This window comes from Corvus cornix, chromosome 1 (genome assembly GCF_000738735.6).
Source record: "Corvus cornix cornix isolate S_Up_H32 chromosome 1, ASM73873v5, whole genome shotgun sequence".
Lineage (NCBI taxonomy): Eukaryota > Metazoa > Chordata > Aves > Passeriformes > Corvidae > Corvus > Corvus cornix.
In genome coordinates, this window is record NC_046332.1 from 66,810,139 (window position 1) to 66,834,555 (window position 24,417).

Sequence of the window (24,417 nt, forward strand, 5' to 3'; positions counted from 1 at the left end):
CCACAGGAACTTCTTCAACTCATTTTTATCTTACCATTAAATTCTTGATCTTTTATCATATAATTGTATAGTTTAAATCAGAATGCAATACAGTACAAAGTTAAACATTGGTTTTTTATATAAAGTTCTAAAACTTCTCTTTGCTTCATTACGTGATTTTTGCTCCAAGCTATTGTCTTCCTTGATTTTCTTTTTATTTACGAACAAACCAGAGATCTTGTAGACTACAGCATGCTTAGGTAGTCCATTATTGTTCTTTTGACTGACAGTTTGTTCAGTCATCTAGATGAAATCTAGAACATAGATAAAAAGCTGATGCAAAAGTGATTTTATCAGCTTTTCTTTTGAACTTGGATCAAATACTTGCAGTGTATTTATGATACAACTTTTTCAGCTTTTTAAAGGAGGAAGGAAAAGACCACAGTAAGCCAGTAAGACCACAAACAGAGGAATTGACTCTACTTACTTTTTTAATCAATGGAAGCTGTTAGACTAAAACTCTTGAAAATGCAGATTAGGGAAGTGTAGAGAGTGGTACCATTATTGAAGTGAAAATAGCACACAATTAGAACAGAAAAGTGAGAAGATAATGTACTAGTTATCAATTTGAAGGTGGTGTGCTTCCTTTTTTGTGTGTGTAGTAACAGGTTTGGAGTTTATATTAATATGCAATCGGTAAAAATCAATAATGTCCAATAATAATTCAATAATAATCAAGTAACTGTGCTTTATGAATTACAAAATTTATAGTAGTAATACTTTTTTTTTTTTTGGCAGCTTGACAGAGCAAATTCTTTGTTGAACCAAGCACAACAGCCATACAAATACCTCATTGAAACTGTGCAACAGAGAGATTCTCAAATAAGTCTACAGAAAGAACATATTACACAACTTGAAAAAGATAACAGGTAATTAAAATCACTGATTCTTGTTTTATTTTCTCTTAAACTGAATGAAAAATCACTTATATTTTTATCATTAGAAAAAAAATTATGTTGTCCACAAAGTTGAGATGTTAACACTCCATGATTGACCAACTCCAGTCTTCATGCTGGAACTGTAGCACTTGTGATTTCTATCATAATGTCAGAGAAGGGGAATTTAGGTTTGGAAAAGTACCTATGACAGGTTTAAAGTGAATTTGGAACTGAGAAGAGCTCTCATGAAGTAGAGAAGAGTTTAGAAGAGTAAAAGGAAAGAATGACACAACAACTGTACAACAGTAAAAATAAAGAAATAAAGTCAGGGAAAAATAATAGAGTAGTCCACCAGCAAAGGGTATTTCAGCCATAATTAGAGCATATTCTCTAGTGGAGAGTCTCTGATTGGCTGCTGTATCCATCTGTCAGAGCTCTCTGTCCACTGAGCAACTTCCCAGCATTGTACAGCTTTATAAATTATGTTTAGCACCTGATTCCCAGGTAAGCTGTTATAAAATAATATGTCCCTTGATTTTCAAGGACGTTGGTAGCCGAGTTCCACTGCTCTACAGAAGAATTAGCATTTTAAGTATTAAGTGTTTTTGTGGTGTCTTGGTTTAGGAAAAGCAAACTATTAGGAGGCATTACTGTGATTCTATTATGAAGCAACTACATAAAAAATACAGGGTTTTCCAACTAATCTACTGAAACAATTAAAATAAAAAAAACAGGATTCACCCTAGCTAATACTTAATCTAACATACTGTCTTACATATGTATATATTCAGAGGGTTTTGATGGTTTGGGATAGTACTTGTTATGCCTTGAGGAATACCTAAAAATGCTTATTATCCAAGCAAATCTATATATGAATCAGTAAGTTTATAAATAAACTGAAATATTCATTCATACTTCCTGACAAGATGTCTTTCACTGGGCTTAACTTTGATTCAGTAAGAATAGATCTTTTTTTAATTCCAGAATCACATGTTTTTAATACTGTCCTAGACTTATTATATACAAGAAGCACTTCAAAGACAAGTTATATTTTTCCAGGAAATGACAAATCACAATGTTCTCTATATACAGTGTCTTACTTTCCAATTGTGAAAAATATCAAAGAGTTGGTCACAAGCAAATTAAATTTTTGGATTATGGTAATAATAATGGAATGATTTCATTATTCACAAGGTAGTCCAAAAGTCTCTCAAAAGGAAGAAAAAAAGGGAGTAAATAGGTGAGGTCATTTCTGAAAGTGTATGTTTCATGCTTTAAAATATGAAAGAATTTAAATGAGTTATTAACATTGATTATCTTGAGTTAAATGGCTCATTGCCAATAATCTGTATGCCCAGATATTCTTCCTAATTTTTCTCTACAAATTAAGGTACCTAAATTAGAGACTTAGGTCAACTTTTCTTAGTAGTTCATGGAGGAAGTGACATCTCCAAAGCATAATTCAGATTTTGGGTGGAGTGAGTAATTTCCTAGAGATTCCTTTTACTGCCCATTAACTGTAAAGGAAATTTTTTGCATCTTAAAGTGCCTCAGGTTAAGAAAGAAAATGGATCTGCCCAACAGTGTGAGCATTCATGTTAAACATACCAGCAGTACTCTACTGTGGGGAGCTGGGGTGTACTCACCACTAGTCTGTGTTTCTGTAAATGAAAGTGTGACCTGACAAAAAATGTTATAGCAAAAAAAGTAACACTTACTTTGCATATCAAATATTTTGGTTAGAAGGTTTTTTCCTGTATTTTCAATATTTGTTTTCAATTAAAAATAGATTTTATTCCACTATCACAAGTTTTCCTAGTTTAATTGGCCAGAGAAATTCTTGGGAACAGCCTAATGTCTTAGGGCTTTTTGTGCATATTAGTAGTCCCTAATTTTGCTATTCATAGCTCCACATTTAAAAAAAAGGTCCTGATTGGTTAGCTGATATTCCCTGGCACACATGAGAAATCATAATCTGGGATAAAAATGATAATGTTGGTCATTTGCTTTCCCATAAGTGAGAGGATGGTTAGAGGAAGGGATTTCTAACCAGAGAACCATTGCGTTCAAGAAACTTTTTGTCATGAAGATTACCTTTTGGAATCTGCTGATGACAGTTTTAAATTAAAATACCCCTTAGGTGATTTCAAATTACTCCCAGCTATTGCAGAACTGAATCAGAATGGGATTTAAGTAAATTAATGATAATCCCTACCAAATACATGCCAAGTGAAGCTCTGCTGGATCAAAAGATTTAGCCCACTGTTCCTATCCCTCTTAGTTTATTAAACAGCATTTTGTTGGTTTGTGTGTGGAATATTTTTGAGAGGATGAGTTCAGAGAATTAATGCTCCTCAAGGAGAGCCCTAAATTCTGCAGATAATGTTGTTGCTATTAGAAAAATACTAGTGAAAACACTAAACATGGTTTATGAAGCCTGGTTTCTCTGTGTCTCAGAGCTGAGGGGAAATTTTAATACTTGTAAAAACATTCAAAATGAAATTTTTCAACCATTACTTAAAATTAATAGTTATTACTTCAATTAGTTATTCATAGTCATTCAATTAGCTATTAGTAGTTATTACTTCAATTCTGCAACAGCCTCTAAATTGAGGTTTAATTTGTGCTACAGTTACACCAGGTACATTATTTTTTAGTACTTTAAACACAATAATGCATTAGTTTTGTTTCTAAATAGCAATTTCACAAGAACCAGCTAAAAGAAATACAGTGCTTGAATTCTTGTTTTCAGACAGACCTTTAAAAATACTAGTGATTTTTTGGATACTTTTTTTTTAATCTCATATTTGAGTACCAGATTGTAGACAAATTAATGTAGTGTTGATATGCCTGCACCCTGAGAATCAAGACTGAATATTTTATTTATCCTTACAGCTGCCCTGTGCTTGATCATAATTTTCCTTCCTTCTTGTTTAGTGTGCAGATTCAATGGTGGAGGGGTGTTCTTTTTGTGTTGTGTTTTTATCTCATCTGCTCATCAAGAGAGATGGTTCTGCATTATGTAAATCATGGATTCCCCAAGCAGAGCAGGCACATCTGTGTTATCAGTGCCAGTGTTCTCTATCACCTCCCACTTAACTTGCTTGTGGAGCAATCAGCAAGGACTTATTTGCAAGTGAATTTACTTTTTTAGTCTTAATCCGTAATTGCCTTCTGTACACAGTGATCACGGCCAATAATCTTTTTAAAACATACTCCTGGCGTGATTTGGTTCCAGCAGATTACCCAGGATGATGAGTCAGTACTTTCTTGCAACCTATAAATGTTTGTAGCAACCTGCATCACTTTGTATTTCCATGTTTTAAGAAGTTTGTTGGTTGCTACTGGATGTGAGTTTGATACTTTGACAAAGTAGGCTTGTTGAATCAGCACAAGAGGAAGACAAGTTCGAGGAAGGCTATCTATGACAGAAATCTCATTTTGGATGTTCTTGGGCCATATCTTCATCAATTTTTCCTAAAATGGCCTAAAATCATTTGTATAATGGTCCCTTAACAGGCAACAGATGTGTTCACGATTCTCCACACTGAGAATTCTATTGAAGTGTCATTTCTGACAGCAGTTACTTCTGCAAGAGGAATGGGAGAGATCTGGACAGATCATTTTGATACAATATTTTTGACAAGTCCTGAAGACAAATTTCTTTCCAGCATGGTCTTCAAAGTTCACTTTGACTAGAGCAGCTTAGCTGCCTTCATCCTTAAGCATCACACCTCTAGAGCTAAGGCTGTCTTTCAGAGCCTTCAAATCAAAATGTCTTCCTGACTTGAAAGGACCGTTCAAGTGGTGCTCAAGGTTGCCTGTGTCAGTAGCTGTCAGACTGAATCACAGAGTGGTTTGGATTGGAAGGGACCTTTAAAGATCATCTAGTTCCACCCCCCTGCCATGGGTAAGGACAACTTCCATTAGACCAGGTTGCTCAAAGCCTCATCCAGCTTCTCACTGAAAGGGGAGAAACAGTCAGAATACTTACCAGACAGAATTAAAGTCTTAAAGTAGTATATTCCAGCAGAGCTGGAGATACTTTGTTGGTTTGCTGAGAAGTGTGCCTGTTCTGGACATCTTTCACGCAGCTCTGTGGGTCTTTAGCCATGCCTTCATAAGAGCTGCAAGTGCTGTTGTGGTTGGAGTAGATGCTTAGCTGAGCAGCTACCACTGCTGTGATTTGCATGAACAACTTAGGGACCCACCACCAGCTTATTAAAGGTGTGCTGAGACCGCTGTTTAGGTTCAAGTGTGAAAGCACAAGCATATTACCACTCGAAGATAGAAGGAGAGGTTGTTTAGGGGTAATGGAGGCTCTTGTCAGGTGTTGCCCACATCAGTGTTCACTACCACTCTCTTTCCCATCCCTTAGGATTCTCCCAGGCAGGCCATGGGCTGTGCTGGCACTTGGCCTCAAAGAGAACTTGGTTCTGGGAGCAGAACACGTGTGCTTGTGAAGTGAGCCATACACCTGCAGATACGTTTCGGATATAAAACCTCTGGTCTTGAGTGGCAGGGCATGTGCAGGGTGAATTTATAGGTGGTCTGCATATCTCAAAATACTCTGTTAAGTAACTTCTTATTTATATTAGACCACATAGCACTCTTGTTAATAAAAGTAAATAGTGATGGTTAATAAGAGCAGTGCTATGTGTGAGGATGACTTCTTGCTACTATAAAGAAATCTCTCTAGCATACAGTTCTTTAGCCAAAATTGAAAACACATTTAGCACTCATTTTGAAAAGAAATGCTTATAACTATGTCATGCTGTGGGAAAACAAATCTCTGAGTTTCATTCTTATGTGTGTAGTGAAGTAATTGTAGTTTTAGTACATAATTTTCTGCTAAAAACATCCAGGTTTATAAATAACTGGAGATGTTAAAAGGACTTCATTCATAAAGAGAGGGTATTTATTTTAAACACAGTTACTCAAATTTCTCAGTACCAATGGCTGGTTTTAAAAGAGGTTCCCTTACCCAAAAGCACTCCTCAAAAGCCTTAACTGTGTGGCAAATCCAGAAGCCATAGAAGGATTTTGCTCACTAAGAAGCTTTGTACTGAAATGTTCCTTACCTAAACATTTTGGGTTCTCTAATTGCCATCCAAACATAAAGCTCAGCATAGAGTGTTAGATGAGTTTTTCCCATCAAAGAATGGGCAATGAGCTTTTTATGAGAACATTACCATTCTGTGAAATATGCATCATCTATTCCAAAAGTACTGCAGCTTACCTGAGAAATGCTCCAAGCAAAATTTGTAGAAGTATGTCCTTTTTTATACATTTTCTGATCTGTAATACAAGTTTTTTTAACTAGTTATTTTGGGGTTATTTTTTTAACAATTTTGAAAAGTAATTTTAATTTGGACACTTCATGGATATGTTTTTAAGCCTCCTGAAGCATTCCAGTTAAAGTCATTAAGCAATACTCTCCTAAATCTGTTTAAAAAGATGAGCTGTGGTTATTTAGCTGCACAATGAGAGATCACTGATTTGTCATGTATTCTCTCTTGCGAAGACCTTTTATTTACAAAACATCTTATACCTCCGTTTCTAACTGTGTGACTTAAGAACAAAATTTGACCTAGACTAATAAATAACTGCCTGCTTTGAGCTATTCATCTGTAATTTGCAGGCAGGGGATAGCTTCACTATATGGCTATATTATATATTCAGTTATATGTACAAAACCTTTACATATACTATTTGTATTTGGTTTTTTCAGTGGTAATATTGTATCTGAATATTAGATGCAAAAAAATAATTCCGTATTGGACTATTCAACTTCATTCTGTAAGGGCAAATTAACAGAAAGGCACAGTCCTTATTTCTTACAGCATCTGGAGTACACAGTTCACTAAAAAAGAAACCTACATTTTTTTTCAAACTGAATAGAAGTAATAATAAAATCCAGTACTATATAAACCCATGTTTATTTTGTGTGTCCAGCATAAACATATTATTCAGAATATCTAATTATAGATGCTTCTGAACAGGATAGTAACTAGTATATTTACACTTAAGCATTAAGATGGTTTCATTGCCCAAACTGAAAAGAGTTTATAAGGCTGAAGTTCATAAGTATCCATTCTGTAGAAAAATCACGTCACCTAAAAATGTCTTACGTACGATACCCAAGCTGCCTTGGCTTTAGATCCTGAGTGAAGCAAGACAAAACAAGCCAGTGGTTGCTATGAGCAATGTGTATGCATATGACAAGTGTATTTTATGGTAAGCCCTGCATTCCTGGTACCTGGATTCAAACCTGGCTAGGCTTTAAAAGCATGATGGAATGAAACTGAATATCCTCCCAGACAATGTGGTTTCTTCTGGAAAAGCACACAGAAAAAGCAGGACCTGCACTGCTTTTCAGTTAGTTCTCCAACCTGGACTTTTGGGGCCACAGTTACATGACATCTCACAAAGGGCACCTTCTCCATGCTCAGGGTGAGGCCATCAGTGACCAGAGCTGTGGAGCACATCATGGTCCTGTCTTTTTAGATGAAAGTTACAACCCTTGAACTCCAGTGTGAGAAGCTGGTTTGCCTAGACTCACAGATAGTGGCTTCGGAATCATAGCAAGACACTTGAGGCACTCCATCACCAAATGGAGCATGCTTGCTTTCAGCTGTAGGTCTCCACTGTACATGGTAAATCAAGTTATTTTGGTGATCCATGTGAAATATAACCATTAAAAAGACTCCAGTGTCCATCCAGATCAGTGAAGGGACCTTATGTGGTGACAAATTGTCTAGTACCAACAGAAAGAGTAGGTTACCAGGATGTGGTGAGGGAAGGATGATCCTTCAACAACAGTTCTCACTTAGGTCAGCTAAAACAAATTGTGAAGCTGCTCTCTGATTTGTTACACTGCCAGTCAAAACTAGACTAGCTTAAACTACTCTTTGGTGGGAGTGTAAGGCAGGTTAAAGCTAGAACCTCTTTGCTGATAGACAAGATGCTGGTTCAGAACATTTTAAAACCAGGGACTGACATGGTCAGTCTTCGTCCCAAGATAGAACTTTTGAAGTTATTTCTGTTTAACCTTGTCATATATTATCATTCTGTCTGGTAACTACTTCTTTTTCTGTTAAATGTGTATTTGCCTTTTGCAGTATTCTTTCATAAGTACATTAATTACTCCCTTCTATCTACATTGATGGAAAAGCACAAGTATTGCAAAACTACCAAATCTGAAGTCTGCACATGCTTTGGTAATTCTGTATCAATATGTATGACAGAAAACACATCAAGTGCTACTGAATACTGTAGTAGTCTATGTCCTATATTTGACTATAAACAAAGAAAATTAGTACTGCTCTACATGGATCACTTATGTATTGTTTCAGAAGGTATAACTGGTATAAGTAGAATAGGTTCTGTTCTGTAGATGAAACTGAACCTCAAACATGAACTTCTGGTTCAGTCATGAACACTGATGTTTGTGCTTAAGTCAGTAAATACACTGCTTGTCATGGGAAACTTGTATTATTGCTTCTCAAATAGCTTTGTGAGCCTCTTGAAGGATTAGTTTATGTTCTTAGGAAATACAGAAATCCAAGAAAAAGCAACATGTAAGTTACAACACATGAACCCAAGAAAAAGAAAGTACCTAAGGGGAAAAAAAAGCAATTTCATCATGATTAAAAATGTGACAGAAAATAAAACTCTTGAAAATATTAAAATATTTTTATAGTTTTTTATAAATATTAGTACTTTCCTTTTAAATTGTTGAAACAACTGAGCAAATTGGCAAAAGCATACATTTTTTTCTGAGAATTAATGAATGCCTAGAAGGAATTGACAATCATAATTTACAATACAGGGCTTGCAAGGAACTGCCAGAAAATCTCTGGGGCAAAGGATGATGTTGCTTGTTTGAAACAAGCGGATGATACATGGCCAATTAAAGATTGATTCATTTTGTTGATCATTTTGGGATCAGATACTGGAAATATTACATAATTTGTGTTTGCAACATATGTAATTGCCCCATTTATAAAATTTTAATATATTTGCTTTTGAACTCCTGACCTGTTTCCAGTATTATGTATTTGCATTCCATATGCAGAATTGCATTTTTCATAGTTGTTGGTTTATGTTACAGTTAATATTGTATAACCTATTTAGTTAAGTCATGCTAATGGCATATATAACATGTCTTCCAAGAAAATATCTGTGGCTGCTTTAACAAACTAGATTATGTACTGGTGTTATGCATGCATTAGTCTGAAATTTAATGTTAGAAATTGATGCTGGGGCTAAATATGAAAATACATTTAATTATTATAGAGCTGCTGCCTGGAATCACAGTGTGTATGCTAAATATTTCAAATGCTCATTTTCTATAACTGTGAAAACAAAGAATTATTAAAGTTAAACTTTATATTCTACTATAAAATCATGCCTTCATGCTAAATCAGTTTTCCTGCTTGGTTCATAGGACAAACTTGATCCCATGCATTATGCTGGAATAAAAAAACTAAAAGTAACAAAAATACATTTACAAATTTGGCAGAAACTACACAGCTGAAAGGGGAAGAGCTGGATGTTTTTCTTCCTTGTATCTGCTATTTTCAGAATTCTAAATACAGTAGTATAAAAAGAGTTCATACAGTGTGCTATTGCTATTGGCTAATACAACAAAGAAATCCACATTTTGATATGGAAGTGTAGATATAAGGAGTCTTACTTTGCTTGTAAAATAATCTCATTTTGCCTAGAAGAAACCAAGAAATGATAATAGAAGATTCTGATCATTTAAATTACCCTTCAGAGAAAAAAAATAAAAGCATTTTATGAAGGCTTTGAGTAGTTTTTGACTAAAGTAAGGTGTTGTGTGTATCAGTGCATTTAGGCCCATTTATAAAAATTTCAGTGCTTGAATATAGAGAAGGATCATTTGATACAATTACTTGAGCAGATTTTTATTGTTGCCAGTATTTAACTTCAGAAAATGCTTGTTTCAGCCAGAATACAAGATTAAAAGAGATTATCTGTTGCTATTACTGCATTTCCTATCCTCTTTTTACCAGTCTTTTAAATAAAGAAAAGACAGCTTTGCTGCGTGTCAAGAATCAAATGGCAGCAGATTTGGAGAGACTTCTAAATGACCGTGAGGTAATCTTCCTCTTTTAGCATTACTACCATCAGTGCACTTTTTCGCTACTGGCCCTTAAACCATGGAGAAAAAAATTATTTACTTTGGTTTAATTTGTTGGGGTTTCCTTGTCTGTGTCATTTTCAGCAACACAGGTGACCATGTCTGTCAGATACTGGGGAGGGTCTCAGTTGTACTCTCAGTTGCTAAATTCTCTCTGATGATTTAGTGTCTCTGTTCTTCCTTTTCTTTTGCCTTGCAAAGTGTTTGGTGATTGCAAACATTTAACAAGAATCTAGATAAAGACAACAAAATTGATACACATGTAATCTGTAAGGCCTACATGTGCCACAGTATGCCTCAGGATCTCTTCGTGCTCCCCAATCCTTGCAGCCAAACACTGGACCAAAGCACTGTGCAATTCATTTCCAATACACTCCTTTGAAATCCTTTTCAACTCCAAAATAGGGGTATGGGAGAGGAAACAAAACGATAGTTGCACAGTTTTAGAGAAGAGTCGGGGTACTTTTTATGTACTTATCTGAGTTTCAGCCAAGCAAGGATCAGGGCACTACTGAACTGGAATACACTCCAGGATCTAAAAGTGTGCAAAATTATGCCATTTAGGGAACCCTAAAGGCTCTTGTCAAGATTTTTATGTGAACAATCTTAAGAGACTAATATGTCATGGTGTATGAGAGAAAATCTGCAGATTAAATGTCTAAAACAAAGGATGAAAATAAATGAAGTTTACTGCAGAAATCTGAGAATGTGAATGATACCACAGAATTTTCTGAAGCTAATGAGTACTGAATATATAAAACCAAAAGCTGACCTGAGCAGCTATTAAATCTTCTCCCAGAGCTGCTGAAAAATTTGGCAAGGATTTGCAGAGAAAATACAACATTAACAAATCAAGAACTATGAATATGAGGAAAAGCAATGCAAGTTATATATACAGAATGATGGGACCTAGGTACCCAGATACCCTAGTTATCTATTCAAAAAGTGATCATAGAGTTATATCAATAGCTCTTTGGCAACATCTTTCAGATCTTCTACTGGTAAGAGAAAAGATGGGGAGATTCCTTTCAAGGAAGCTACAACTCCCCTAAATTATCCTGTCAGAGACTGGATTATCACTCATTTTAATACATTTTTTTCATAGAAAACTGACTATCCATGCACCTCCTGAAGTCTCATTCCACCTCCAAAATTGATTTCCCTCATCTCCTTTTCATGCTGTTCATCAAATTCCCTTCTTAGATCAGTAAACCAAAATCCCTTTCATTAATTGGTCCAAACTAGATTGTCTCTCCCAAGCACTTAAAAAACTACTTTTTGTTAGAACCAAAACAAAGCAGTTTCACTGACAGCTGAGTCCAAGTGAGCCTCAACTTAAATGAAAACTACTAATTCTGTTTGCTTAGTTCCTACCCAAACTAGTCTATGATTTAAACATTTCTAGATAGTTTATAAACCTTACCATTATATTCGTGCTTTATCATATCCTTATATAAATGATATGAAAAACACTCTGAGGAAACATGACTTAATTTAATAAGCATGTAGTGTTTTTTTCCAATATGATAGGCCCTTGGCCTAATTTCAAATTAATTTCTTTCAAAATTTCCTGTTCCGACTCCTTCTTTCCCAAGCAGGGGTGCTGCTGACTAGTTATGATCGCAAAGTAGTTCACACTGTGGGTGCCTGGTTTTAGTAGTGTCTTATCAATGAGCATGCATTGCAGCTGCCTAAAAGCAGTAGAAAGTGGTAGAAGAAAAATTTTGCAATGTTTTCTAAGAAAACTGTAACATTTCTAACTTCAAGCTATGCAGCATTGTTTACAACCAAACAACATTAGCCCCTGTAAGTCCCCTCATAAACTATTCCTCATATGCAGCAGTTTGCTTCTTTGTGTCATTTCACCATTTCAAATTTTGAAACTATGTCAAACAATCAAGGAAGGCTGGCAGAAGCAGGCTTGATTGGAAAAGAAAAGCAAATACTTCAGACAAGAGTCTGAAAAGGACTTCTTCAATGTTCCTCATACCCTAAATGTTTAAGAAATTGAGTAGATATTTCCAAAATTAGTACTGTTTCCTCAAATTTCTTTTTACATCTGTTAAAAATAGGACATATTAGTCATACTGGTTTTGTGAAACAGTGAAGATGTTTTTTAAAGATACCTCTGCCGAAAAGGATATAATTACTGAAAAAGAAACAGTAGAAGTTGCCTCTTTGAGGGAAGAAAATTATGAAATGCCAGTACAATGCACAAAAAATACTCCTATGAAACAAAATATAAGCTAAAATTGTTTCAGGAAAATGTTTGAAAAGAACAAGTAGCTTTTGTGTTTGTGTGTAGGTTTAACTTTTGTCACTTCTGTTTATTCCTAATGCAGCCTTTTATTTTTTACTTCTAATGCAAACTTCTTCCAGTAGTTTTACACTTTCTGAATTTCTCTAAAAGGCAATTATCTCATATATTGAAATCTTTGTACAGGATAGTGAGTTAGTCTTTGACAATACATCTTTGCCATCCTAATAAAAGATTTAAATTTGCAGTAACATCACAATTTTCCAGTAATTATCCTTGCTGACAGAAATAAAGAATACAAATTTTCTCACTTCCAGTTAGTAAAGAGTTAACTGCATTTAAACAGTTTGCATTTTTAAATAAAAGTGACGTGCAACCTGTAAAGGCAGATTCATACAATTTGAAAAAAGAAGATGAATTACGGGTTTATGTGTTTGGTATGTGCTATCATGTAACAGGGTTGCTATCAGCCTTGTTTAGTCATTGCACATACTAAACTGTCATGTCTTGTTAGGAATTACCTTGTTGCTCTCATGTTTGCAAGTAGAAACATTAGAATTCTTGAATAGATAAACCAAAGATATTCATAGTTAAGATAAAATGAAGTTTAGGTATGTTAAAAGTAAGTGCTAAAAGTACAAGCAAAATGCCAAAACAATGCTAATGCTGTCTTCCAGCAACGTGTTTCAATAAGTGTACAGTTTTGACTTAGGTATTCCAGCCTGTGTGGTCTCAGACTGTATTAACTCTTTTTAATGGAATGTTAGAGTTTGAGGAGTTGGGAGTTTTTTATTTTTATCTCATTGTGGTATCAGCTAGATTCATAATGCTGCTTTGGAGGCAATTACAGCATTTTATACACTTTTAAAATAAAGAACTTACATTCATGATTAATCTTCTCTTTTCACAGATTTTAATTTTAGAAGAAGAAAGTTGAAAGTTATACTTTGAATCTTGGAAGAATTTCTGTAGGATTCTTACATGAGCTCTTTCATTACAGGAAAAAATTACAGTAAATGTTAATGTAATAAAATAGTTCATTATTTCAAATTATGTAGACATCTAATTTGATGGTGATTCTTATATTTTACTGTGGGAAATCAATGTGAAAGCTAGTTATTTGATTATGCAAAGCCTTAAAAGCTTCTGTCCACCCATGAAGGAGAAAAAAGGAAGGTTGGGGTTGTTTCTAGACTATATTCTTGGCCCAGATTTTGAACTGTTTCTTGGCCTACTGCTTCCTTCTTTGTCTGAATTGATTAGTAAATGAATGTGGAACACTTTTTAAACTAGTTTTTTATTCAGATCACTGAGAATCAGCTGGTAGGATAAAATTTCTTGCAAACCACACCTACCCTGTCGGGGTCCCTTCCCCCTGCCGTGTAGCCCTGGGAGAGGGGCCCTGAGGGCACAGACACGGGGTTTCCCTGCCCCTGCTCAGCCTCGTTCCCATTGGTTGGTTTGTGTTCCCTGCGCGGGCAGAAGGACCCTTGGTCCCGTGACTGGAACAGTTCCTGGGCAGAGCCCCGGCCATGCGGCTGGAGAAATAAACATCTCTGAAACAGCTATCAAGAACTGGTCCATGTATATTTCTTTTCCATGGGCCTCGTTGATTGATACACGTGTTACAGTATCCCCACTGTAACACAACCCCAGCTTGTAATTAACGGCATGACCTGTCCCCATATTTGGAACTTACTGCCCACATGTCTTTGTATAGTCAGAGTAGAGGAGAACAAGTAAGAAAGATGTTCCCTCAAAGCATAAATCCAGATGAAATTATACATCAGGCCTGAGTTGACCCAATAGCTATAGCACTGCCTTACTGCTTTGCTCCTGCTTCTTCTCCTCCCTCTTCCTGTTGCACCAGCTCTGACCCATTTCTAATGCTGCAGTAGGACCATTCAAATCACTAAACGGAAACCTAACCTGGCCAATAAAACCCTACAAAAGTGTATTGCTGTCTGTTAACTTAGCAATTTTAATGACCTTTGGAAAGAGTCCAACAAAGAAAAAAACAATTAAAAATACTTATCTATCAATATTACTTACCTGTGATAAAGAGGGCATTTTGTGTCCAAAACTGTAGAGTATAGAACACCAGCTTCTGTGCCATCCTTTATCTGCATCCAAACTTTATCCTTTTGTGCATATAATGGGCATCTCTAACTTAAAGGCACTGAAGTGCAGTTTTCTGTTAAGTGCTAAAGTTAAGTGGGATGAATCCACTAAATCTTTTTTTGGTGAAGCTCTTGATGCATGATTCCTTTCATCTAGTCTGTTGGTTTGGTTTTTTTCTTTCCAACAGTCGGCCTCAGACTAAGAGAAATATTTACCATGGGCTCTGTGTTCCTGGCAGTTCCATTGCCTTTCATGCTTGATGCAGTTGGTAGTATTTTGTAACATCAGAAGTGCAATTCTAGACTTTATCCATTGGCTTTCAAACTTCAGATGAAAACTTGGAAGGGCAGTCTGTCAGCACTCAGATGTTTGGCAAGAAGTTTTAGCTATAATTTCCTGAGGTTATATTTAAGAGGTTATAAATTTGCTATGCTTTGATGTATAGCATTGTACTATTTCTTCAGAAATTTAAGATGCAGATGTGTCATAATAAAGAAAACTAATAATTTGCACAATTAAAATCTGTTTCAGCTTTTCCAATTCAAACGGAGTGTAGAAACCGAGTTCTAAAATCTTGAAAATTAACTAGCTGGGGTTTATATTTTTAATGTGAAGTTCATAATCCACTGGATTTTGGGGAAAAAAAAAAAAGCAGAGCAAGTAGAAAAAATGGAGACATTCTTTTTATGTTTCAAATAGAATTACTGTAGGAGATGTTAAAGCAAATAATGCAACAGTGGTATAAGAGACACCAATAGAAGACTTTAATAGGTGTTCTTCCAAGTGCTAAGATCAATTTCTGTTTGTATGAATATAAAGGACTTCATTTACACTATTTTTTTTAAATGCTTGAAATCACCAGTATATGATGCACTCTGGCAATATGGTAATTTTTAGCCTATAAAAGTAAAACTAATATTATGAAATAATTGTCATAAGGAATAAAAGGATAACATTTTTTACATAAATGCTGCAAATTCAGGCTGTTTACCATAGCCATTCATTTCCTACGATGCAATTGTTTATGCAGACATGATTAGTTATCAGCCCATGAATATTATACACCAGGTAAGAAGATATGACAACCTGCTGATATTTTATCTGCTTTACACATCTGTGCACTCATCGTACATTAGCAGCTGTGCATACAAGTGATAGAATGTAAACTTGCTGAACTAGTCACCTGCCTTATTGACACATTCATGTGTTGCTGTGCCAAAGCTCTTCAAGTGAAGTTAGCAACCAGAAACCAGGCTCTGGCTGTCTGCTAGGGGACAAAGTAGAAAACATGTAGTAGTAGTTTAAATAAACCTATTTGATATCAGCTGGTTAAATGGCTACAGACACATGGAGTTTGAATGCTATTTGTTTACTTAAATCCACTTAGCTTATGTCAGTAAATTGTTGTGTCACTCAAATTGAGTGTTAAATCTATCTAAATATGTGTACCTGAATTGGTAGAAAATCTTCAACTAGATCGGGTTAAAATTTATTTTGGTTAGCCACTGCAAACTCTTATTTTATTTAAAGCATTTTAAAACATAAAAAACTCTTACTGAGTTGTTCTTGCTGAAAATAGTCTAGCAGGTTAATATTAAAATGCTAATTGCCTGAGTGACTGTTATGTTGAACTTACTTTCTAATTGGCAGGTGAGGAGCATTCCACATCTGATATATAACTCACCATTTATGAGTAAACCTAATGCTTTTCCTTTACAACCATGTAATTCATTCCCCTTCCCAGGTTTTCACAGTTTCTTAGCAATATGTCAAAATAATCCTGTTTATTAACTGAGTATTTCTCTGTCCTTCACCACAGTAACTGAACACCTGTCTCACAAATATTATACCCACAAGTTAAGCAGAAAACAATCACTATCCCTGTTTTGCAGAAGCAATGATCAAAATAAAAGAAATGGTGCTTTGTCCAAAACTCCCCAGTTTGGAGAAGAGGTTAAAAGTTCATGTGTCCTAATGCAGTATCTTAATCGCAGCCATTTTTTGTTTCTTACATGTTTCAGTTCAACAGCCTGGAAAGAAAATCCTCCTTAGTGTTTATTTTTCCTAAGTAGACATGAATTAACTCTTTTCTCTAAGTCGTCTTCTTATATAGGAACTGGTTGCATTTTGGAAGGGGTTTCACAAACAATTACATTTTTGCTTTGTATCATTCTTAGAATTTACATTCACTTCTAATCAACGTCTCCTGAAAAAGGCCACTTTTCAAAGTCCTGCCAGTCTCTCAAAGATTAAAATCTTAAAAACTTAAAATGTAAATTAAAAAAAAAATTCATTTGATCTGTAGGATTAATATTTTATATTTTTTTATGTCATATTTTCTGGGGGAAAAAAGAAGATAAATTTCACAACAGGCCTGAAGTCTTATGTGAGTGAGATTAAAGGTCTAGCTTATTTTGTCCAAGCAAACAGAGGATCTGGTGGGATGCAAGAAAAGGAGATAAGCATAAGGCAATATTTTGTAGGTAATAAGTAAGCATAGAAAAAACAACAAAACAGGTGAGAAAGATGAAGTTAAGAACAGAAAATACTTATTTCATTATCTTTAAAATATAAAAAATCTGATTTATTATTTAGTTTTTGATAAATGGTTGCCAAATGCATTTTCCAAGTGTGTTTAAGATTGGAGAGTCCAAATGATCAATAGGAGGAACAGTTACTAATTAGTCATATTAGGATATGCATAGTTTGTGAAGGGCTCTTACAAGTTTTTTCAGAGCTTCTGTAAATTATCAGGCTAAGGTTTCCAAGGATTTAGATAAATGGTCATGAATGTTAGACTTTATACCTGGCCATATGAATTTCAGAATTCCATGACATTGTTCCAAAATTTTAATGTTCACAGTGTTTGAGAATCTGGTAGTCTCTGTGCTTGCATTCATCTTATGTCAGAATCCTGTACAAAATCCTGGTACTTTTCAATAGTTACCCTGGTTTTTTGCTCACAAGAGTGAAAGAAAAGTCAGATGGTTTTATTCTTCTTTTCCTCTTTTGTGGAAAAGCAAGGTGTACTGAAGTATCTCTGCTTTACCTTACTTTGACCAGTCCATTCTACATTACTAGGTTTGTCCTTTTTACTTTCATATTGCCTTTGGGGACTGCCCCTCACTGCTGAATTCTCTGTGCCCAGATTTTAATTGCATCTCAGCAATGACCTTGAAAATTCCAGATGAGTTTTCAGCATTTCACTATTAGTCATACTTTAAAGTCCGGCTAATACTATCCTTAGCTGTAATTAAGTTATGCTGAAGAAGATTGACTAGGAATAACCTAGGACAGAAAGCCAATATGTTGGATTTAGGAACCTGCAGAGTAGCAACAGCTGCCATCTGCAAAAAAACAGAGGTGGAGAGAAGTTCAGACGCTCATAAAAAGCTTTGGAGTCATAAGGGGGAGGGCAGTACGTGTTTAATCAGGGATGGAAGCTTAGTGGATAAAAGGAGAAAACTGCTTTGTTGGGGAGAGGGGAAGGAAGGGGTATCTGCAGGGGTTGGGAAGACACGAATGAAAAGATGTGATTGGTAACAGGTGCCTTCAAACAATCTCTTATCTCTGCCTCTTCCCCCTCTTCTGTGTAGAAAGATTGTACACGATAATGTCAAAATTATTTTGTTTCCAAAGTGAATGACTTCCTGCTCATCTATGTGCTGCAACTTGTTTTATATAAAAAAATGCTGATGTACAATGCTTAGCTCTCTTTTTAAATGTTAAGCCACAGAGTAATTATCATTTTTCTTATGCTACGTTTATGTTTCAAGATTCTAGTTTCTATTAATGTTCTGCATGTTTTCTAAGTAGATTACAGGGACATTTCTGCATCACAAGTAAGCCCCGGAGCTATTCTCAGCTTTAAGCTTGGAGAAACAAAGTGACATTTACTTTGCTAAACGAGTGTAGAGAAGTTTCTGGCTCATTTTTCACAAAGAAAAATATGCTCCTAAGCAGTATCTCTCGTCTTTTTGTTATCTATTTTGTTGCTGTCAAGCTTTAATAAAAATTGAATTCCAAATAGTACTGAATTTAGGAAGAAGAAGGACTTAACAGCATTGACTCTTTTCTTTGAGCTGTATTATTCAGAGTATGTTACTATTTTTAATATATATTTTTTGCAAGAATTATCTTTATATTCACAGTGGTGTACAGTAAGCAGCTGTGTACTAAATAGGAGGTTTCATAGGCAAAATGCAACTTATATATGGATTATGGGACGGAATTGACATGTGTATTTTAAATCATATGGTTTTGAGAGAGCCAGAATCAATTAAAATTATAAGCTTTTAAACAAGAAATTGTTAATTAATCTGAAATTGTTCATATTTTCTCAAGATGTAACCCGTGTTATATTCTTTTTCCTGTATTGGCTATGTATATTTCTGTCACATTCTACTGCATATCCAACTATGTAAAAATTTTACTTTTGTTCATTTCATGGTAGCATTTGACTATTATCAAGTGGAAAGTGAATTTAAATACTATGTAAGAAATAACAAAGACAGGAAAAATTAAACTAGAATATTACCATCTCAGAAAATACAGTAACTTCTCCATAATAATTTATGTAAATAAAGGTGTTTTAATATATTAGCATGTTAGCATCCATCTCCTGTTAGATGTACTTACTCAAGAAAGCATGCTTTTTATTAAACATTGAGTAAATGAATGTCACAATGGCTCAGATAAAAAAGTATTTGGTGAATTAGTCCTAGTTACAATTACAAATATATTTCTGATCTACAGTAAAAAATTGAAAAAACCCTAAGAATCTGATATGCTAGTTCTGAATGATGAGACAAATTATTTCCTATTTTTGTTAAGAAGTGAGAAAGATTAAACTGTTAAGAACAAGTTTAAGATACACCTGAAATAGGCAGAGATTTTGTATCTAAAAAGACAGAAGCTGTTCTCTGCAGTGACTGGGATATTTTATTTTGTTGCCACAGTCCTAGTTCACCTTATAAAACTGGAAGTAGTTTGTAGATCCATATAGTCACAGATCTGTCAGTTCATTTTACGATTTTTATATGCACTGGGATACAGAGAACTCATGAATTAAGTGTAGTGCAGAGAAGCTATCCTGCATATGGTCTGGCACCTTTCCACCACTCAGTTATCAGGTTCATTTGTTTGATCAGGACATTTCATACTGTCTTCCAGTTTTCAGCTTTACAGTGTGTATCCATGTGCCTTAGATGACCATATGTGCAGTTCTTAACCGGAATTCTTGCTGACTTCTCATATTTCCAGCACAGCTGCAATTAGGATGTAACTATGCCAAATACACTCTGCCTTACTCGAAGGATTGAACAATGACTTGTTTTCTTGATTTCATAGGCGGTTGTTAAAATCTTCGTTGAGCTCTGTTATGGATGTAGATTCTACTCCTGATAGGCACAAGCTCAGGGAGTTCCACTGTTGAAGCTGAGTTTCCACCAGTTGTGCCACTGCTTCCTATCCATCTGCAGTCTTTAGCAGTGGAATGGACTGACTGACCATTTGCTTCATTTTGCTTTTATGTCAAAATGGTGCTTCTGCAGTGTCTTTCTCCTATTTCACACCTTGTCATTAATTTTACTGTCCAGTGTTGTGAATTCTGTGCTAATGGTGTTGGTCTTTTTTCCCACTTCAGCCAAAAAAGGGAACAGATAATTAATTCCAGGCTATAGGCTGTCTTCTGCAGTATGTCTCTAGCAGAAATAAAACCACTGAAGGACAGTTCTAAAATAGTTCTTTGTGTGAATTGTTAGCACTTCTGAAGAGGAGAGGCATTGTAGGTACTACTTTTGATTGAGAGTCTCATTCCTTGATAATAACACATATATCTCCTTCCTCTAGCTTTGCTCCAAAGTTTGAGTACCATACTCAAACTTCAAAGTGTTGTATGCAAGTCACTGCATATGTTGAAAGGCGGAACCAGATTCTTTTTCAGTCACCTAGTCTGTTGTTGTCCAGAAACATGTTTATTCCAAGAATCCCTACAGTGTGTTTCGTTTGTTTACCTCCATTTTAACTGGTGAACTCCAGTGCTGTTAAAGAGTACTGCCAGTGTAAAGATGATCTGAGAAGTCGCTTGTCAAGTGACAAAGTAGCAGAGATGGATCTTGCCTAATTTTAAAAATCTATAGTGTAGATACCTACATCTGAAAATCATCTAGGGATTTGAAGTCAGAAAGAAAAACAGGCACTATTATGGTGTGATTTACCATAACCTAATTTAAAATAAGCAAAACTAATACTACCTTTGAATTTCCCACCAACAGCAATGTAGAGGAATCAGACAAGCTAGTTTGCCTAGGTTTAAATATTACTACTGAAGATATCTAAAGATGTATGTGAGGAAATCCAACCAAGTATCCAGTCACATGTTCCAAAGCCAAACTGCAATCAGAGTTCTCACAAATACCCCTCTCCAACTTAATATGAGCAATTAAATGATACAGCTTTATTTTTAACATACCTTTGCTTTCACAAAAGTTACAGTAGGAGTCTAAGAGGGATCCAAGTAAGGAACTGCACAGGACTTCATAGAGGGCAATATCCTTAGTATTTTCTCTACCATCACCTGATATGCCCATTAAGCTTGACCCTAGTGAACACCTCGAGAAAGACAACTGTAAAGATGGTTCCTTCTGGCCTTTTTCCAGATTAAGGTAATTTTCCTTCAAGAAGGAGATAAAGGAAGTATAAAATTTTATTTTTTTCTCTGAATCCTCTCATGAACCTTTGTATATTGAACATGAACTTTTAATTCTTGAGAGACTGAGAAATCATTCCAAAATACGCTCTTTACAGAACACTACCAAATGGGTAGAACATTCTTAAATGCTGGTTTAAGTTTCTCAAATCAGTATTCTTCAACATACCCATAGCCTCAATTTTTGAACTGTGCTTTTCCCTGTGCAGACTTGTTTGAAGACTACAATAGCTGCATAAATAAGAGGAAACATGCATGTGAAGACAGATTGTGCTGACTTGCCATGAGCATGTTTTTCATCCCAGTATGGCTACCTTCCCTCAGTTGTATGTTCTAATATATTTATTGTTTTTATTGTTAATGTTATTTTAGAAGTTAATGCAGCCATAATAGTCACCAGGCTGCTACATTCAAAGCTACTATTTGACTTCCACATTGAGGAGTCCAGTCTCTGGACTCAAATTGTGGTGCACTAAGTCTTTTTGTGAAGCAGTTTTTTGTTCAATCCCTTCCATACATGGGGGATGTACAGTCAGCCTCCAGACTGGATACATATTTTATTTTGAGTTATAGTTTAACCACATGGGGACCATATGGCAGTTAAAGTGAAGAACACAAGCTTTCCAAAGGAGGTCCTGACCATACATGCTTTGCTCTCACAGTACAGGATTCTTACGGATTGGGAGTGAGAATACACATCTAAAATCATCACATTAGTGCTTGACTCACAAATTTGGAGAGACCTTAACTTTTGATCAGCATCCCTGAGGGAGGAGACCTCTAGTTTTATCCCTCTCTCAGCTGATTTTTCTCATTTTGACCATGAAATTGGTTTTCTGTGCTGTTCTTTTATGCTGTGTTCTTCTCTGAGAACACTTGTCAGTCATCAAAATTCAGTGATTCTGCCAGACCTGATATATTTTCTAGGGCAGAAGTCTCTTGTTCAGCTTCCACAATACAAGTTCTCTGCTTAAAAATGCTGTTATAATCTAAGGTGAAATTTGCAATTGTAAATTTATAAATACATGCAATTGGAAATTGCATATAGAGTTCCTAAATTCGATATGCTGAGCTAAAAGTAGAATGCCGCTTGTCATGATAAAGGTTCAGTTAACTCTGCATACTATTATCAGGGTCACTTTTGCTTTAGAGGATATTTACCTGACTACAGTAGCCATGGGCTTTACTGAATGAGGAAGGAGTCAGATGGGTCTGATACCCATTGGCTTCTTCTATGATTTTAGTGATACGAAAAAGTCATTAAATTTACCATCAGAATGAGCCATCTTGAGACCACATAGGTAAATATCTCCTCCTACTGCGGATTTCCAGCTGTTTGGTTTGATCTACATAAAGCTTCTTTTCAACGTCACTGTATGGAGGTTATTTGAGGTGCAAGATTTCCCTGCCATAAGAACCTAAGAATTGACATGTATGTAATTAATTCCTGTTAGCTAGTTACTTTTTCTTGAGACTGTTATTTTGCATCTGCTTCCAGAGCATGATACATAGACATGTCATTTTAACTGCTTATATAAATTTATATAGTTATTATAACTATATATACACATATATAATGTTAAGTGCTATTGCAAGCTTTTGAGTGCACAGAGGATTCTTTCTTCCTTTGATTATAGTTATGACAGACAGTAAAAAAAAAAATTATACTGCTGAAAATTCACTGAAAAAAAAATGAAATTACTATCTTGATACTATACTTGATTACAATGCTTAATGTAGGCAATTCTTTCACATACTTCATCAATTGCATGATAAAAGAGCACCTTTTTATCCCTCAGTCATTTCCCATATGAGATAGTTCTTTTTCATTTTGCTTTGACAATGTAAGTCATGGTTTTGTTATAATACCTAATATTACATTAATTTTGAATTAGGAAAATATAAGATGCTCTTTTGGTCTGTGTGTATTTGAGTGTGTATCAAGGACATCAAAACAAATGTTAATAGAGTTCCCTTTATAGTATCTATAACTCTAAATACATTTTTATTTTATATGGCTACTTGCCTTACTTTTCCATTTACTTGTCTTCTAGTTGCCTTGCTAGTTGAAGGAATCAAATTTTATCCTTTGTATTCCAAAACTGATCTTCAGTCTCCATTTTTCTAGGTACTATTTCAATTACCCATAATAGACAGGTAAAATCTACTTGAAATAAACTGTAGCTTATTTTTACTTTTACTTTAAGCTCAAACATCATTTAAAAATCTCTGAATTTTCTGGAGTAATATGAGCAGGTAATACCCTTTTTTACTTTACCTTTTACAAGTTACTTACACTTCTTTAGTTTGGTTCTTGTAACACTATTTTAAAGCTTGATGATTTTCAGTTAGTTCCACAACACCAGCACTGATAGCATTTAGCCTAATAAATTAGCAAGGTGGAATTTGGAAAATATGCCAGACCAGAAAACATTTTAATTAATGGACACCCTGGAAGAGACTGCTGTCTATCCTTTGTCTGTACCTAAATAGTCACAGAAACACTAAAAGTTGGAAAAGACCTCTAAGATCATTGAGTCCAACCTTTATATCTCCTTCCCTGTTTGTATATTGGCACACAAAATTGCTTTTGCTATTTTTAACTAAGGTTGTTGGACATAAGTTACCAAAAATAAATGGAAATAAGCAAGTAGTTTCTTCTGATACTATTTACAATGCAATACATGTCACCTTACTTCACCTCCTTCTACATCACTCCCTGTGTTCTCAGTCCATTCATTCTAATCACTTACTTTGAATTCCAACTCTTTCCTGGTTATGTATGCAGAATTTTCAAGTATTCTTTTATAGTTCAAGTAATCTTTACTAAATATGAATTAATATGCATAAGTGGAATACAGGATGTTAGATTGTCCTAAAGTATAAATCTCTGTATGTTTTGGAAAACTTACCACATAGATAATCTGTGGTATGAAAGCTTGTTCTAGAAACACAGTTCTTTTTCAGAAAGTAATTTGATACTTCAAATCTGTATGCAAGGGGAATAATTTAGGTATCAAAATGAAGGTGTCTGCAGTGAGGTATCTCTCTGTGCTTTATAGTTAACAGCAGCCTAATCAGCAAGGCTGATGTTACAACACCAATAGTGTCCCACTTCTGAATGGAGCCACTTTCCAAGCTACATTGTCCGTAATGGAAAATTAGATTCTTAGCTTGTGGTTAGATACTTATGTTTAGATACAGCAATTTAAGTGTTTTAAGTTCGAGTGAAATCCCACTTAAT

The 24,417-nt window shown here is 35.1% G+C and overlaps 1 protein-coding gene across 7 annotated transcripts in view; it reads left to right on the plus strand.

Annotated features, from left to right (window-relative positions):
• Positions 1 to 24,417, plus strand: part of PIBF1 (progesterone immunomodulatory binding factor 1) — a 107,123-nt gene that overhangs the window by 76,343 nt on the left and 6,363 nt on the right. For 4 of the 7 annotated variants that reach the window (XM_039570142.1, XM_010405570.3, XM_039570695.1 and 1 more), the window contains exons 15-16: positions 778 to 908; positions 9,959 to 10,043. In XM_039570142.1, coding sequence (XP_039426076.1) covers positions 778 to 908; positions 9,959 to 10,043 — 216 coding nt within the window. Of the gene's footprint in view, positions 1 to 777; positions 909 to 9,958; positions 10,044 to 24,417 lie in introns of those variants that run through there. The other 3 variants (XM_039571202.1, XM_010405572.4, XM_010405573.3) reach the window with 2 other exon arrangements.